Below are 15,666 nucleotides of genomic sequence, written 5' to 3' on the forward strand. Positions count from 1 at the left end.
CTTGGTCCCCTTTCGTCTCTACGCGGCGTACGTAACCGCGCTTTTCTAGTCTCCTCTGCCTTTCGCAGTTTGCTCTGGATAGATACGACCATGGCGTTGATCGCATCTCAGTCTCCCTGGCATGCTAACATTCTTTCCATCAGATTCTCTGGTACGAGCACCTATCCTAGAGTCTCCTCTTGGTTCTTCCTTTCCTCCACAAACTTTGGACAGTGGAAGAATACATGCTCTGGGTCCTCTGGGACTCCATCGCAGTTTGGACAATCGGGTGAGGTATCTAGTTTAAACCTGAAGAAGTACTGGCGGTATCCTCCATGCCCCGTGAGAAACTGAGTAAGATTATAATTAATCTCACCATGCCGCTTCTCCAACCACTCCTTGATGGCAAGGATGAGTCTGTGTGTCCACCGACCCTTTCCCAAGCGTTCCCAACGCTCTTGCCATCTATTTAAAGATCTCTCCCTTTCGGCATTCTTCGTCTGCATAAAGGAGCGATAGACTTCATCATCATCTGCCAAGATGCCAATGGGCATCATTCCAGAGATGACGCATGCTACATCATCTGAGACAGTCCTGAATGCCGAGCACACCCTTAGGGCTGTTCTTCTGTAGATTGAACTCAGTTTGTTAGCGTTAAATGCAATCTGCAATCCTTTTCCCCAAACTGGAGCTGCATAGAGCAGAATCGAACTCGCTACCATAGCTATAAGCAACCTGGTAGCATGCCGTGGCCCTCCCACGTTCGGCATCATCCTTGCCGGGACCACACTTGCAGTCGATGCTTTGTCATAAATATACTCTCTAGCCAACCCTTCGCCATCGCTTCGCATGAGTATAACTCAGCATCTTTGCGGTGCTTTGCCACCACAACCAACGCTATATCGTCGGCGTAGGCCACCACCGTGGCTTCCTCCGGAAGAGGAAGATTAAGTACATCGTTGTACATGATGTTCCACAGCAATGGGCCCAGTACGGAGCCCTGTGGGACACCCGCGGAGACAATGTACTCCTGGGGTCTGTGATCGGTGTCATACCAAAGCCTACGTTCAAAGCGGGAATACCAATCTTCGCCCGAGATTCCCGTATTAGGTTCCAATTGGCCGAATTGAATGCACTTCTCACATCCAGGGTCACTACTATGCAACGTTTGCTAGTACTGTCCTTTCCGTGGATTGCATCTTCGACGAAGCCAGTAACCATTTTGATAGCATCAATGGTTGATCTGGCTTTACGGAACCCATACTCCCGATCTGGGAGATCTCTCCGGCATTCAATAACCGGGAGTATTCTATTATAGATTACTCGCTCTAGCATTTTGCCCACAGTATCCAAAAGACAAATAGGTCTATGGGAGGTTGGCTCACCTAGAGGTTTGCCATCCTTAAGCAGTAGCACGAAGTTCTGTCGTTTCCATGATGCAAGAAATATCCCCTCGGACATGCACGCTTCGAACAACTCAGCGAACATGTCCGGTCTGCATTTCACGGCAAGTTTAAGGGCCCTATTCGGAACGCCATCCAGACCTGGAGCTTTGTTATCTCCTATCCTAGCGCAAATCTCCAGCAGCTCGTCACTGGTGACTGGTGGTATTGCCGTCACATTCAGATGTCGCTGGAAGCTGTCTACGCGCTCCTCTTGATGGGGGAATAACCCCTGGATAATTTTTAACTAGAGTGAAGGGCACGTGATCTGCGGAGATGATTGGCCTCTGAATCGCCCCATCACGATTCTATAGGCGCTCCTCCATGGGTTAACGTCCGCTTCCGAACAGAGCTCTTTAAAGCTTTCCCTCTTGTTCCGTTGGATAGCGAGCTTGAGGGTTTTGCGGGCTGCCTTATAGGAGCGCTCATTTTGCCCTTGGTCGATTCTGCCTACCGCTCTTTGAACCGCTCTTCTAGCTCGGTGACAAGCTGATCGAAGGCTGGCCAGTTCAGCATTAGTAGTTTGGTCTTCTGCTGGGGAATAAGCACTTCCTCGGCATGGACGCGTCACATGCTTTGGCGATGCATTGGGCCAGATGGACAGCTCTTTCCGTAGAGGCGCCTGCTTTATTAGGTTGGTCTAACCACACCTCTATGAAAGCCTGCTCATCCAGAGCTTTAGAAGACCAGCCTGACATCTTGCTCGGTTTCAGGCATGATGGTCTTCTGCCCGGTGACTCCACCCATAGCCCAAAGAAGATTACCTGGTGATCGCTGTGGGTGTAGTCATTGCTGACGCACCAGGACATGTACTGAAACTATCTACAGTCTGTTGTACAGGAGAACGCCTTCAATAGAGTCTCCCTCTTTGATTTGTGTAATATTTATTAAGTACCAAGAAGCGGTAAGGCTTTCCCATCACAACTTAATATCTTGTACACTCGTGTCCAGGATGCGCACGGAAAAATTGATCTGGTAAAGTCAGCTCCCTCAGAGTTAGTCACCTCTTACGAGATTCCAAACGTAAGATAAGGGAACTTAGCTCATATTCTTAACTGATCCAAAGCTCAGAGCAGGGTCATAGGTTTATTTCTTGTTCAACTCCCTAACTGATTCATGAAACTAATGATCCTTAAAAGGGGCTGATTGCCATGTATGTGTGTGTGTGGTGGGGGAGGAGCTACAGCTTCTGAGCGGTCAGGCCGTGTTGGCCCATTGTACTCGCCACCCCCGTCTAACGAAATAGTCCGGATTCGTTAACGTCTCGCAGGATTTCCGTTAGTGGATGTGATGCTACCCGTCGTAATTGGAGAACATCGGCACCAAAGATCTGATGCCTGATGCGTTCATAGGCGGGGAATTCACATAGGAAATGCTCCGTGGATTCCGCTTCCTCATTACAGGAGAGACACGTATCATCTTGAGTAATTCCTATTCTGAATATATGCCCAGCTAGTGAATTATGGCCTGTCAGAATGCCCACAATACACCTGCAAGTCCTCCTACTTTTCGACAGGATAAATTTTGCGGTACGCATTTTCGGTTTCGGCAGGAAAAGTTTGGTGTGTCGAGCAGCATTTAGGCTCTGCCACCTGTCATTATGGGAAACTTGTTCCCAGTTTTTGAAAACAGACTTAGCCAATGCAACTGATATTCCAATTGCTGGGTCCAGTCCCGGCATGGAGAAGATTGACCCCTCTTTCGCTAAAGCATCCGAGATTACATTTCCCTCCACGCCACAGAGACCAGGTACCCAGAGTAGTTCCACCGTATTGAATCTAGAGATAGAGTTCAAACGGTCTCTGCATTCCTGAACGATTTTCGAGGTGATCAAAGGACTACTCAATGCCCTCAATGCAGCTTGGCTATCACTGCAGATTGCGATGAGCCTGCCCTTTAACCACTCGCCGATCACCCAGTTTACCGCCCTTAGGATCGCATAAACATCGGCTTGAAAAACCGTTGCATATTGTCCCAAAAGAAAAGCCCACTTCTCGTTTTTATTCGAAAGGTAGACTCCGGCTCCAGAACCCTGTTCTGTTTTTGAGTCATCGGTGTAGAAAACTTCCGTATATCTCGCCACGCATTCCTCTGGGACCAGTTCTCTCTATGCTTCAGGGTAACTTCATATCTTCTACCAAACAGATGCATGGGGACACGAGAATCGGAACGCATTGTAAGAACTGGATTGGTGCTCCCAGTAACTATTCCAATGCTCTGTGCCCCTCACATCCGTTGTTTCCCCATGGATCTAATCAAATTAGCCTATGAACTGCTCTCATTGCAATGCTTTGAATAAATATATCCAGGGGCTACAAATTGAGTAGTGCATTCAGAGCTGCGCCGGATGTCGTGCTCATGGTACCAGTGAAACGCAGGCACATAGTTCTTTTCAGTGCAGCTAGTTTACGGTGAAAACCTTTTTGTCTCACCTTAACCCACCACACTACAAATGCATATACGAACATCGGCTTAATGATGGCAACGTATATCCACATACCACATCCCGATCAACAGCAAGCACACCCACGTCATCAGCATAAGCTTGAGCGTGTATTTGCAAATTTTGCAGTTCGCCTAGTAGTGAGTCAATCAGCATACTTCAGAGAAGTGGTGAAAGTACACCTCCTTGGGAGCAGCCCTTCGTTGCTTCTGCAGTCAGATAGTGTGCGACACCCACCTCAGCGCACAGCAATCTCTGTGTTAGCATAGCATGGATCCACTTAATTAAAGCAGCATCAACACCATGCACTCTGGAGGGATCACAAAGTTTTTGAAAAGGCGCACAGTCAAAAGCCCCTTCAATGTCCACGAACACCCCCATCGCGTACTCACTATGCAAAGTTGCTTTCTTATCTTTGTAACCAAATAATGAAGAGCAGACTCACATGACTTTCTGCGCTGATAAGCTGTTGGTTTTCACTAAGTGGGTGCGACCTAAGTGCGTTTCCACGAATGTGACGCTCCACCAGTCTCTCCAAAGCTTTCAGCAAGAATGAAGTCAAGCTGATCTGTCTGAAGTTCTTTGGATTAGAATTGTCGTCTTTCCCAGGTTTCGGTATGAAGACTACCTTAACCTTTTGTCAAGAGGAAGGCTGGTAGCCCAGAGCAAGACATCCTCCCTTATGAGGACTCTGCACCGCCTTGAAATGTCTCTTGCGCCTTCCAGTCCCTCACAGTCTTCGTCCTTGTTACTTTTGCAAGCACGGTTCAGAAGTCGCTTGGTTGATTTCCTGAGTTTTTGCAGTTCCCGGTTCCACCACGGAATCGTTTTACTGCCTTGGTCTCGGGAAATAGGACGAGCCTCCTTATAGCACTCTAAAAGTTTGCAGTTCAGAGTTTTCAATTCATCTTCAAGCACCAAACGGGTCGCCTAGGAAAGTGTACTTTATTGCCAAGAAGTTCATTGGACTTTGTCGAATCCGTTTTCCTAGGGTTCCGCCTTTCTACTGCAGACTATTTGCCCGGAATAGTCAGATTGAATTCTAGGTATCGGTGGTCTGAGAGTGAGACTTCGTTTAGCACTGGCCAGTGCCTAATCAACTCTAACAACTTTGAAGTGCAGATTACTTTACTTCTTCTTGGCCCCACGAACGTAGGGCGCACCCTATGTTCGCGGTCATCAGACCAGCTGAAGTGATAAAATCAAACAGCCTCTCTCCTCTAGGATTGCATTTGATACTGCCCCAACAAATATGCTGAGCGTTCGCATCACAACCTATTAAAAGTTCAAGGCCACTTGATTCTGCAAACACTACCAGAACCCTTAGTTCTTGCGTCGGCAGAGGGCACAAGGAATCATAGGGTAAGTAGGCAGAGGCAACTATAACGTTTCTCCCCTTACCATTAACCTGGTATTGTAAGTTGACCGCAACAAGGTCCTGGGAACAGAATTGTCTCAGCATGGTTGCTTCTAACAATTTCGACATCAGAACGCAGGCCCTCGGTCTCGAAGATCTTTCATCGAAGAAGATCTTGGTCCACTTGACTGATCCAATATCACAGATTCTGTTAAAAGGAACCCATGGCTCTTGAACCAGAAATATGTGAGGACAGACCTGCAACTTTGTCAGCTTTGCCGCCAGTATATAGGAAGAAGCTTTGGTATTCTGCAGGTTGATTTGACTAACTCTTGTGTTTGTAGCCATAAGTGCAGTCTAATATGAAAACCGCCGCTAACTGAAAAGTCTGCTGCGTTCAGTGTGGATCTCACCGGGGTTACCAACTTGTCCTCACCTTCCACTGAAAGTTCCGCATTCTTGCGTCCGATTTCTCTGGCTATCGCCACACTTGGTGGTGTAGCAACGTCCACGTCCTCATTCCCAAAAAACTTCGCCTTCTCTCGCAGTGCCTTCCGTTGTTGTCGGCTAGAAGCCCTCCCAGGTTCACGGAGTCCGGGCTGCATGGATCTATTTTCACATATCGACGTTAGACCAGTTGCGTCCACATTACCAGCTTCCCTTTCTTTCGTTTTTCCGGGTACAGGTGGAGGAGGAGGTTTTGATAGGCAAACCTGTAGTTCCTTCTTTTTTGCGGCTGAAATTTCTTTCTGCCGAGCCTTCCTCCCCCGTATTTTAAAATAGTTAGGCAACAGTGTCACCGACAGACTGGCCGTAGTCAGATTTCCAGTTCCTCTCATTAAGGGAGTAGCTGCACTATCCTTTTTGGCTGACCGCACCGTAGACACCGGGTGTAGGTTTTCCACTGAAGTGGAGAGCCTGTCTTCCACAGATTTCTCCGTGGGGGAACATGAATTAGGTGAGGCCTCCAAAATCCGTGCTTCGGTCACGACCTGATTTTTCAGAGTTGGGGTGGATTCGAAGTCTGTGACTTCTTACCACTTGGAGAATTACAATCCTTTGTTTCCATCTTCATGTGTTTTTGGACACTTCTAGTGTAGTAGTAAACCACCAAAAGCTCCCCCACCACGACAGAGGGGGAATTTCTTTAAACAACGGAAGGAAGTTGTTGATTCAACAAGAAGAACCCGAGCGTAATGCATCTCTTTAACAATGTTCTCTGGAGAGAGTTCCCCTGTGTCTGCATAAAGATACTAATGAAACCCACCCCACTTTACAGGAAATACAATCAGGAAATCGTAACTTCCCAATGTTGTGGAAGTAAGACTGAAAACCCCGCATGCCTACTCAAATTCTATCTGCCTCTTGATTCATTTTGCCACGTGAGTTGCCACTCGGTAAGTGTGCGTTGACGTTCTTCACGGACTTAAATTCTTCTCTTAAATTTTGGCCCTTCCGGCTGTATATGGCTTTGCGTTCTTTAGCAAGGAGTGCAACGGGAATCACTCCCGCGATCAGCATCACGGCCGGTTCTGAGACAGTCTCCGTCTCTGCACTTGGGCAAGCGGTTACGATGTACCTCCGTGTCAAGAGCATTAACCCATACCTCCGCGCCGTAGAGGAGAACGGACTGCGTTGTACTCAGAAGAATACGTCTCCTGGCAGGTGTAGGCCCCCAGACTTATCCGCTGCTGCTTTGATTTGCTCGAAGGAGCTCAAAAGGCTTTTTTGTCCTCCAGGAGCCACAGCAGGGTATCCATTACAAAGAGCCATAACAGCGGAGAGAAAACCTCTCTCTGTGGGCAGCCCCTAAGATATCCTGATTCAATAGACTTCTGCCCGACCAATATGTGGATTTTTCTCCACTCTAGCATGTGAGGGATCCAACTGCCGCATCACAAAGTGCCGCGAATGAGACATAATTGAAGGCATCTTCGATATCCATCAATGCGCCTAAGGCGTATCCTTTCCCAGACATCGTCTTTTTAATTTTTGCCGTGAGTTCATGGCACATCTCTCTGTGATGATCGTTTAGTCGATCTTATGCTCTTCTTTAGAGCCTTCTGTGCCTTTTTATAGCGATTCCAGCTAGCGTCTGAATCACACTTCAGAGCACGACTGAGGAGCATCCTTGTCGTTCTCCTTTGTTTTGCCAAAGCCGAGTTACACTATGGTGTTTACCCTTCTTTGGCGTCTTGAGTGGACACCTGTCTTCGAAAGCTTCTCTCATGCTAGTTGTGATCATTTGGGTTGTCTTCTCAATTCCAGCAGTGGATTTGATGCGCTTCCCAGCGATCGTGACACGGTCGCTCCGTTCTATTTTATATGTCACCCAATCTGTCTTCCGCGGATTCTGAAATGGAGTGGGTGGAGGCGGATCCATGCCCATTACGAAGTGTGATATCGTTTGATACTTTCCACTCTCCAACCAGAGCCGCGATGTTAGGGGATGCCACCATGATGTCGATGATCTCTCACGATGAAGAAAGTGTCTCCCATGTCTCTACTTTTGGCACTCCCATGTCTCTACTTTTGGCATATTGGATAGCTCTGATGAATGTTCCACTGGGAACGTCTTCTGCGTCATAGGGGAAATATGCAGAGCATCATAGTATCTCTGTCTCCCTGTTAACTTTTTATGGTTAGTTTAGCCGATGTGATGTCGCCATCACATAGGTCGTCAACCAAATTAGCCCGGAAGTCTTTTGAGGCTACCATGCAGAAGCGGGGTCGAACAGTTCCATTGGCATACAACAGGTCAGCATGTTGGAAGTTTAGGCCCTTAACTACCCCACCAACAACCCACGGTTCTTGTTTGAGGTCTATAATTGCTGTTCTCAACTCCGAACATTTTTCAGGTGCCAGTAATAATAGGCTTCGTGGAGAGAGAACCTTGCACGTGAAAAAAACGTACACTGCCAATAAAACTCGGCAACAATATCTCCCTTAGAGAAACATTCTTGAAATTCAATTTCCTTATTGATACCAAGACGTCATTTTCAAGGACCTCTGGATTCCAAGAAAATGAAAATCTACCGCAATATTAGCTCATATACCAACAAATAATACACTCTTTAAATACACTTCAAAATTTCAACTAATCATATCCCCGTTGCGGAGCATTATTAAAAACTTTTCAATAGGGTAGACCCCCGCCCCCCTCTCCACCATTTTCCCTTCATTTCACATGAAAATACGTATAGTAGTACTGCCCTCGAAATAAATTAGGAACTAGGAGAGAGAAAAAAAACCGGGCACCGGGAATGCAAGGAAAAAAAATATATAAATCGTGAAAAACTTGAAAAATTTCCATTCATAGAGTTGTTGGAGTAAAGTCTATCTCTTCCTTGACACGCAAACCAATTATTCCTGGTGGCAAGAGTGAAAATGGAGGCGGCACGGCCAGAAGCAGGGCATTGAGTCCAAGTCGGGTCGAGTCGTGAGCCCCAAGCTGAATCTTTCCTATACCGAAAGGAATGCTTCAATGAAGGAAAACCTCAACCCGGGGAGGGGGGGAGGAAAAAAGACAGAGGGAGAAGGAAAAAACCTTACATAAAACTCCATCCAGAAAGGCGTATGTATCGAATGGAAAAAGAGGTTGGCTGCGGAGTGGACACAACGAAACGAAAACCAAGTGAGAGAGCACAGAGAGAAAGATGAAAAAGCCCTTGAGCTAGAAATCAACAACCTCACAAAGTTTTCAGGAAGCAATGGAGGAAAGCTCCCTGGCAAACATTTTCAGTTCTCAGCGTCCTTTTTTTCCTGCTTCTCTCCCTCCCTTTCTCTCTTTCTTCTTTTCCTTATTTTGTTCATCTTACAAACCATTCTCATCAGGTTGCATTGCTACTTGCCCGCACCATGGGCACTATGGCAATTTCTCATCATACTTCTCTGGAATTTCCTTCGTTGCTGGTATTTCTTGGCGAGGAAGTGAACGAAGGACATGAAGGAAGAAATTCTTATTGCGGCAGCACTGGTAACAGCCAAGCAAACCATTAACAATAAACAGCACTAGCGTTGTCCTGGAGCGATGCTATGAGGTTCGAGGGTGGATTTTCGTACGGGAATGAGATAAGGAGCTATAACAACTGGAAAATTCATGGCGTGTTGAGGTATTTGCATCCCGAACTACTTCATATTTAGGTCTCCTCTAGCAAATTTTTTTTTTTATTCTTGCATCACTCCCATTTCATTTCGTATCCTCGTAGTCTCGGGGTGCATGAATGGTGAACTATGTGGGAGGTAGGAGTATATTTTCAATATCGTTGTTGGTATATGTGCTAGGGTTGGTAGGGTAGACGCCTCGTTTGCTTTTCTTCTCGAATTGGGTGCTGGTGTTATCAATTAGAGTGGTACTTGGTACTAATTGTCCAGGCATAGGTGTTATAGAAGGATTCTTGTAAGGTTCTTGACGCTCTACTTCTAAATAAAATTGAGCAATGACCATTTTTAAAACTAAGTTGAGTTTTTAGTGTCAATTGGTTCGTGTCAACGTGCCAATCCTTGACGCTTTCAGCGCTATTGACATCAACCTGGACAGAATGTCTGGGGAATAATGCCCATACAATGCTGTCCATCTGGTTGGTACTTAGTATGTAGGGCTTCCGCAGAACCCCGATTTTCCGGGTGATAAGTTTATGGTCAAGTGCTTATGGGTCCTCATTCACGTTGACCAGGTTCTACCAGCCTCGAGCTTTGCTTCTATCTATCACACTGCAGAGTCTTCTTTTTGGTGATCTATACTCTGCCTTTATGGCGCCTATCCCCTCCAGCGCGACTCTGCCTGTTCCAAGAGCTTCGACGATCTTCCCGATGTTCACCCTCGGTGTACGCCGACATGTAGCGTCAACCACTTCGAACGCGATGTATTCATGATCACTTGTCGGGAAGTCTTTCAGGACTCGTCAACCGTCCACCGATGGTGCCAGAAATTCCGAAGCAAAAGTGATGTCAGGGATGCTTCCTTCGCAGCTTGAGCCCGGTTCTCGCTGCCATTTCCAGGATACGTTTCCCTCTGGAGTCTGAAGGCATGCCCCATTCAAGGGCCCTAGCATTAAAATCACCGCCTACTAGGATTTGCCCCTCCTTGCTCGAAACGGCGTCTTCCACAGGGTCAAGCCGGCGCCGAAAATCCGGCATCGTTTCATTCGGCGTCAGGTAAACGCTAATAAAACGTTATTCCTAAACACCGAATTCAGATAAACCCATTCCCTCCGCCTTGGGTAAGAACACAAAGTCAAACGTTGTGCCGAACCCATATAGCAGCGGTACCCGATAAGTCGAGATGCCATGAAGCCGGGTCCCTGTTCCGATATTGCTCGCTGATTAGCACTAGATCACCCTTTGCTTCCGCAGCGAACTGCGCTAGCAGCTGGTGAGCGATTGCAATCCGGTACATGTTAATTTGTAAAATGCAGATCATGTTATTCGCGCCCTAGCCCTTTTTAGTTCCGCCCTAAAGATTGGAAATCGGCTCGAACCCGCAGTGTGTTCGACGCTCTCACCAAACGCGCCACGATCCTCGCAGAGAACGTGACTTTTGCTTTCATTGCAGGTCTTCACTTGGTAACCTACCTGACCACATCTCCGGAAAGCTGTCCTCCTGTCAGGTCCCTTGCAAGTTGCTGACGTGTGTCCATAGTCCAAGCACCTGTAACACTTGATGGGGATTTTCCGCATTCCCCACCCAATTTAACGCATACTACCCATCCAAATTTGATTTTCTCGCTGCTAAGGAGTTTCGTCGTATATTTCTCGGGGATTTCCACCACGGCGAGTTTTTGGCCTCAAGCATATTCAGAGGTGATACATACCTATCCGGGCATAGGTTACCTCTGGATATTCACGCCTTATGGCGTCCTCCGTTTCGACCTTTTCCTGATACTCAGTCAAGATCTTGAATCTCTAGAGAGCACATAGGGTCTAGACTAGAAACGGGAGCCTTCTCCTTCAGCAATTTCTTGACCGCTTCGCAGAACGTACGCTTGCTATTCGTCTTCGGGCTCAGTTCGACGAAAGCTCCATCACCCTTCGTTTTCCGTATAGAAGACACTTCTGCTCCATTTTCTTCGGGTTTCATCCTGTAGCGGATTTCACTAAGGACTTCCGCAAATGTCTTGTCTTCCGTCGGTTTAAGGAGCAGTTCCAAAGGTCTAGTCCTTCTTCGTTTCCTTGTCTTCTCTGTCACTGGCTTTTGGTTTGTAACCTCTTGGTTTTTGGGCAGACGAGTCTTTGGCGGCGTAGCTCTTTCTGCTTTTTGCCCAGTTCGTTTTCCAGTGAGCTATTTGGGATCCTTTTGGCGGTGGCCAGTATTCTCAGCGGGAAGTGCAGTTGTTTTTGCTTTCGAAACGTCTTCCGCTTTTCTCCACGTGCACCTGGAGAAGAAGATGCGGTGTAGTAGTTCCTCCAGTTCCATCAGCCCGTTTTTGATGATTTTGCTAACGTTCCTCTGGAGGCACGTAGCCGATTGCTTCACCACTGCCACGCATTTTCTGATGAGTCTTTCCTCTTCGGACGGTCGACTGCAGTTCTATTTGGTTTGTGCCTATTTTTATGCTCCGTTCAAACGCAGTCAGCTCATTCTCCTTTCATGCTATTTCTTTGATTTTTTTTTTGTGTAATTAGGTTTATTCTCCATGGAACTTTCACTAGCTCATTGTGTGCAAGGGAGCGGGCCGCAATAGTCAGGAACCCCTCGGGCACACAGCCTCTACCCCAATTCCCTGAGGCCTGACCTACACTTAGTTGATTCCAGAATTCTCGGAAGAATCAGCGCTCGCTCGAGGCAACGCGGTCTACTAACACCGGGTCAATTCACACTACCCGACCAGGGTTCCGAAGGGGCTGACTTCTGATACACGTCACAACTACCACTTTGACAGAGCTAGGCTCACATCACCCCATCGACGTCCACAAAGAGCTATCGATGGCTCTGGGGACTCTCAGTGTACTCCGACGTGTACCGGTCATTTGCGGTTCGCTCTTCACCGAGAGGCTTTCTCAAGGCTACTACCTAGGACGCAAGTATACGGGCATCTAGCTGGTCAGAATTACTTACTCGGTCACCTCGGGGGCGTCAATCCCCGTATCATAGGCGACCCGTTAAAGGTCGCTGGCTACCCCTAAGTGGATTAGTTTGCCTTGCTTTACGTATCTATGTACTTCAAGATACGGGGTAGCCTATTGAAACATTCAACCATATGACTGACCACCCCAAAGAAGCATTTTTCGATGCGCTATACTTCACAATATCCTATAATGAGTCTCCAGCAGCTCTAGGAGTTTCATTAATCTAAAATTATTAGAGCGATTCCAAGTATCAATCCCAATTTCAAACAGGCAATCCTACGAAAAGGTGGGTTGGCTAAAATTTTGATTTGAATAGGCTGGAGGGCGAATGACAGACATCGAGATTATACCTACGTCCATCTACGATTAGGTTAGCTTCACTGGAGTTTGCGCGAGTTAGATGTCTTGCATTCTCTCCGATAATCCTACAGAGGCAGGTGTTGCCAAATACCTAAACTTTTCGAGCAACACTCGTTATTTCGCAAGCAAGCAAGTCAAGCGAATGAGTGGGAAATGCACTAAGGATGTTTGTTTCATCACTTTGTTAATCTGGATTGAACAACTTTTCAGCAAAACCGTGTCCTTCTTCGGAAATGGAATAAATACCCAAACCTTTTTCACACCCCTCTTCTGTTCAATTTATTTCGTTTTCCTATTTTTTGTCTAGAACGCTTTAAGCCAGGAGCATTCTTATTTTCGATTGAATTGACTTTTGCGGTTGATCCTTTGTGGAAGGGTTGACTCCAAGTTGTGAGAAAGGCACTTTTTATACAAACGAACGTCGGTGTCAAAAGATTTCCAAGGTGCTAGATAGCGCTAGCATCCTCTGGAGTGAATGTCAATGAGAACTTGACATATGTTAGGCCAATACTCTCACCGTTGATGGAGGTCTGCCTTTTTCCATTTTCAACCCTTTGTTGGGAAGTGAAGTTTGATCTCTTTTTGTGAATTAGCAAGGATTGATGAACCAAGCTCAGTTCCAGACTACATACCTTGGTGTATTGCGTCTCCGGTTCCTATACTAGGAGGTTTCACCTATCGCTTTGAAATGCTTTCCAGCAGGATTCACATCTTGTGTTTCTACTATCGAATCCTCGATGGTGATCTGACAACAATGAGGGTTCTATTTGTTTCTATTTGTATATCATTAACTCCTTCTCCCACGGCATAAAACCATCGCTATTGAATATCTTAGCCCATCCATAACAACTTTTTCCTTTTTTGTTTCAATGTTTTCTTGGTCGCAAACTTCCTTGTGGTAATATACGCAGCAAAAATACACAAATATTTATTTGTACGTATCCACGTCAACATCCTCCTAATCCATCACTTAGGAAAGCACTCCTGAAAGACTAAACAATCCATGCCAAGTATATTCGCCTATTTGCATCCCATGTCGTTTGTTCGAGAATGGTTGAAAATATTTTTACCTAATTGAGCTTTTATTACTTAGAGGGTAGAATGGGCCCCTGACACATTCGGAAGGGAGGATGGAGGGACTACAACATTTCCTTTAGAATATAATCGTGTTTAGTATCAAACGAAAGGTCTCGATTAGCTGTTTCTATATAAGAATATAAGAAGTTCAAAAGGTCTAGTCCCAGAATGTTGCAGGACCTGTAATCAGGAATAAGCGAAATTGAGAAACCTGTTCACATCTATGCTCAAATGAGGTCGATTTCGCCTGAAATTTTGCTTTTATTAATTAAAAATTATTCACGCCACGTCTTATCATTGAAATTATCCAGGAAAAATTTGCACTAGAACATCATATTAAACATCCTAAACTTTTTCTTCCTCCTTTGTCCCCTCTTCCTTCATTATCGCTGCCACATAAGAAATGAGGACATCTAGATCTCATGTGCATATGCCACGGCACACACCCATGAAACCATATCCTCGTCTCCTTAAATACAAGAGGTTTTCCGCGAACTGTATACGGAGCCGAACTAATTCTCAATAGCGTAAATAGGAATGTGTCTTCTCCATGCTCGTTCAAAAAACTCCACACAGTACACTCCATTAAATACTCGTAATTTCATTTGAATATGCTCTAATAGAAAATTTAAACTGCTCAGTGAATTATGCGAACTCTGAACTGTGTTTTCTCATATTTTCTCATTTTCATTGAATTTTTTTTATTTTGCTTTTTCAGGTCTACTATGCTAAGAAGAAAAGGCGGGCCCAGCAGACACAAGGCGAAGATGATTCGTCGAATAAGAAGGAACGTAAATTGTACAACGCCGGTTACGATGATGACAACCATGACTATATCATTAAAAATGGTGAAAAGTTCTTGGATCGTTATGAAATCGATTCGTTAATTGGTAAGAATTTATTTAGATTTTATCTGTGATGGATGGATTAAATTTTGAGGTAGTAATTTAATTTTTTTAATATTTTTTTTTAAAGAAAAAAGCAAAAATTCAATTTCAATGAATTTAAAATTAATATTTCGTCATTTATATTTCTTAAAAAAAATAATCCCATAATTCCTCAAACGGATATATCTTTTTCGTAGCTTTCAAACATTAAACAGTGCGTGTTTCAGTTTGAAATTCTTATGAACTGTATTTCCTAATAATAATTTTGGATTACAACCTGCTTCCTTTTTGTTCTATTTTTAGGTAAGGGCAGTTTTGGGCAAGTAGTTAAAGCGTACGACCACGAGGAGCAATGTCACGTTGCTATTAAGATAATTAAAAATAAGAAACCGTTCCTAAATCAGGCACAAATAGAAGTTAAATTGCTTGAAATGATGAATCGTGCTGATGCTGAAAATAAATATTATATAGGTAAGTAGTTCTTCTACACTTATAGATAATTTATGAGCCTTGATGTCGATGGTTTTAGTTCCAGCGCACTTGGAACTAAAGTATTAGACACTTCATGGCTGATAACACGCAAATATGTTTTTATAGTAAAGAACACCACTGTGAAGGGTTGAATAATTGATAAGTTTAAGCAAGTTGAAAACCGGAAGCTCGGAGCTTCAGGTATGAAAGGTTCTGTTATTTTTTTCTATAAGAACATCTGGGTACACGATGGTTCGATGTGGTACTGAAATTGTATTTCGTGAGGAGTAGTTATTTGACGTGGAAGGCAACTTTGACCTACAATAGCTCTGTTAATAATAGTAAGACTTCACCCAAATTTTCTAGTATTGTGCTCCCTACCTATCTCTGCTAAATTACGCGGATCAATGATGAACTTAAGGGGGGTTTGAAGTAAATTTTCAAAATTTAATAATATACTATTATTAACTTAATTTAAGCAGATATCGAATGGGGAGTATTTTTTGGCCTAGATACCAAGTGCATGGACTACCATTGTTTTTTTTAGATTTGGGACCAGGGGATAGATTATCAAGAATTTTT

The 15,666-nt window shown here is 45.0% G+C and overlaps 1 protein-coding gene across 12 annotated transcripts in view; it reads left to right on the forward strand.

The window, feature by feature from the left end:
• LOC119655591 (serine/threonine-protein kinase minibrain) overlaps nucleotides 1–15,666 on the forward strand; it is a 312,746-nt gene that overhangs the window by 270,792 nt on the left and 26,288 nt on the right. For all 12 annotated transcript variants that reach the window (XM_038061535.1, XM_038061538.1, XM_038061540.1 and 9 more), the window contains 2 exons: nucleotides 14,445–14,616; nucleotides 14,917–15,084. In XM_038061535.1, coding sequence (XP_037917463.1) covers nucleotides 14,445–14,616; nucleotides 14,917–15,084 — 340 coding nt within the window. The remainder of the gene's footprint in view (nucleotides 1–14,444; nucleotides 14,617–14,916; nucleotides 15,085–15,666) is intronic.

The sequence above is a fragment of the Hermetia illucens genome, chromosome 4 (genome assembly GCF_905115235.1).
Source record: "Hermetia illucens chromosome 4, iHerIll2.2.curated.20191125, whole genome shotgun sequence".
Lineage (NCBI taxonomy): Eukaryota > Metazoa > Arthropoda > Insecta > Diptera > Stratiomyidae > Hermetia > Hermetia illucens.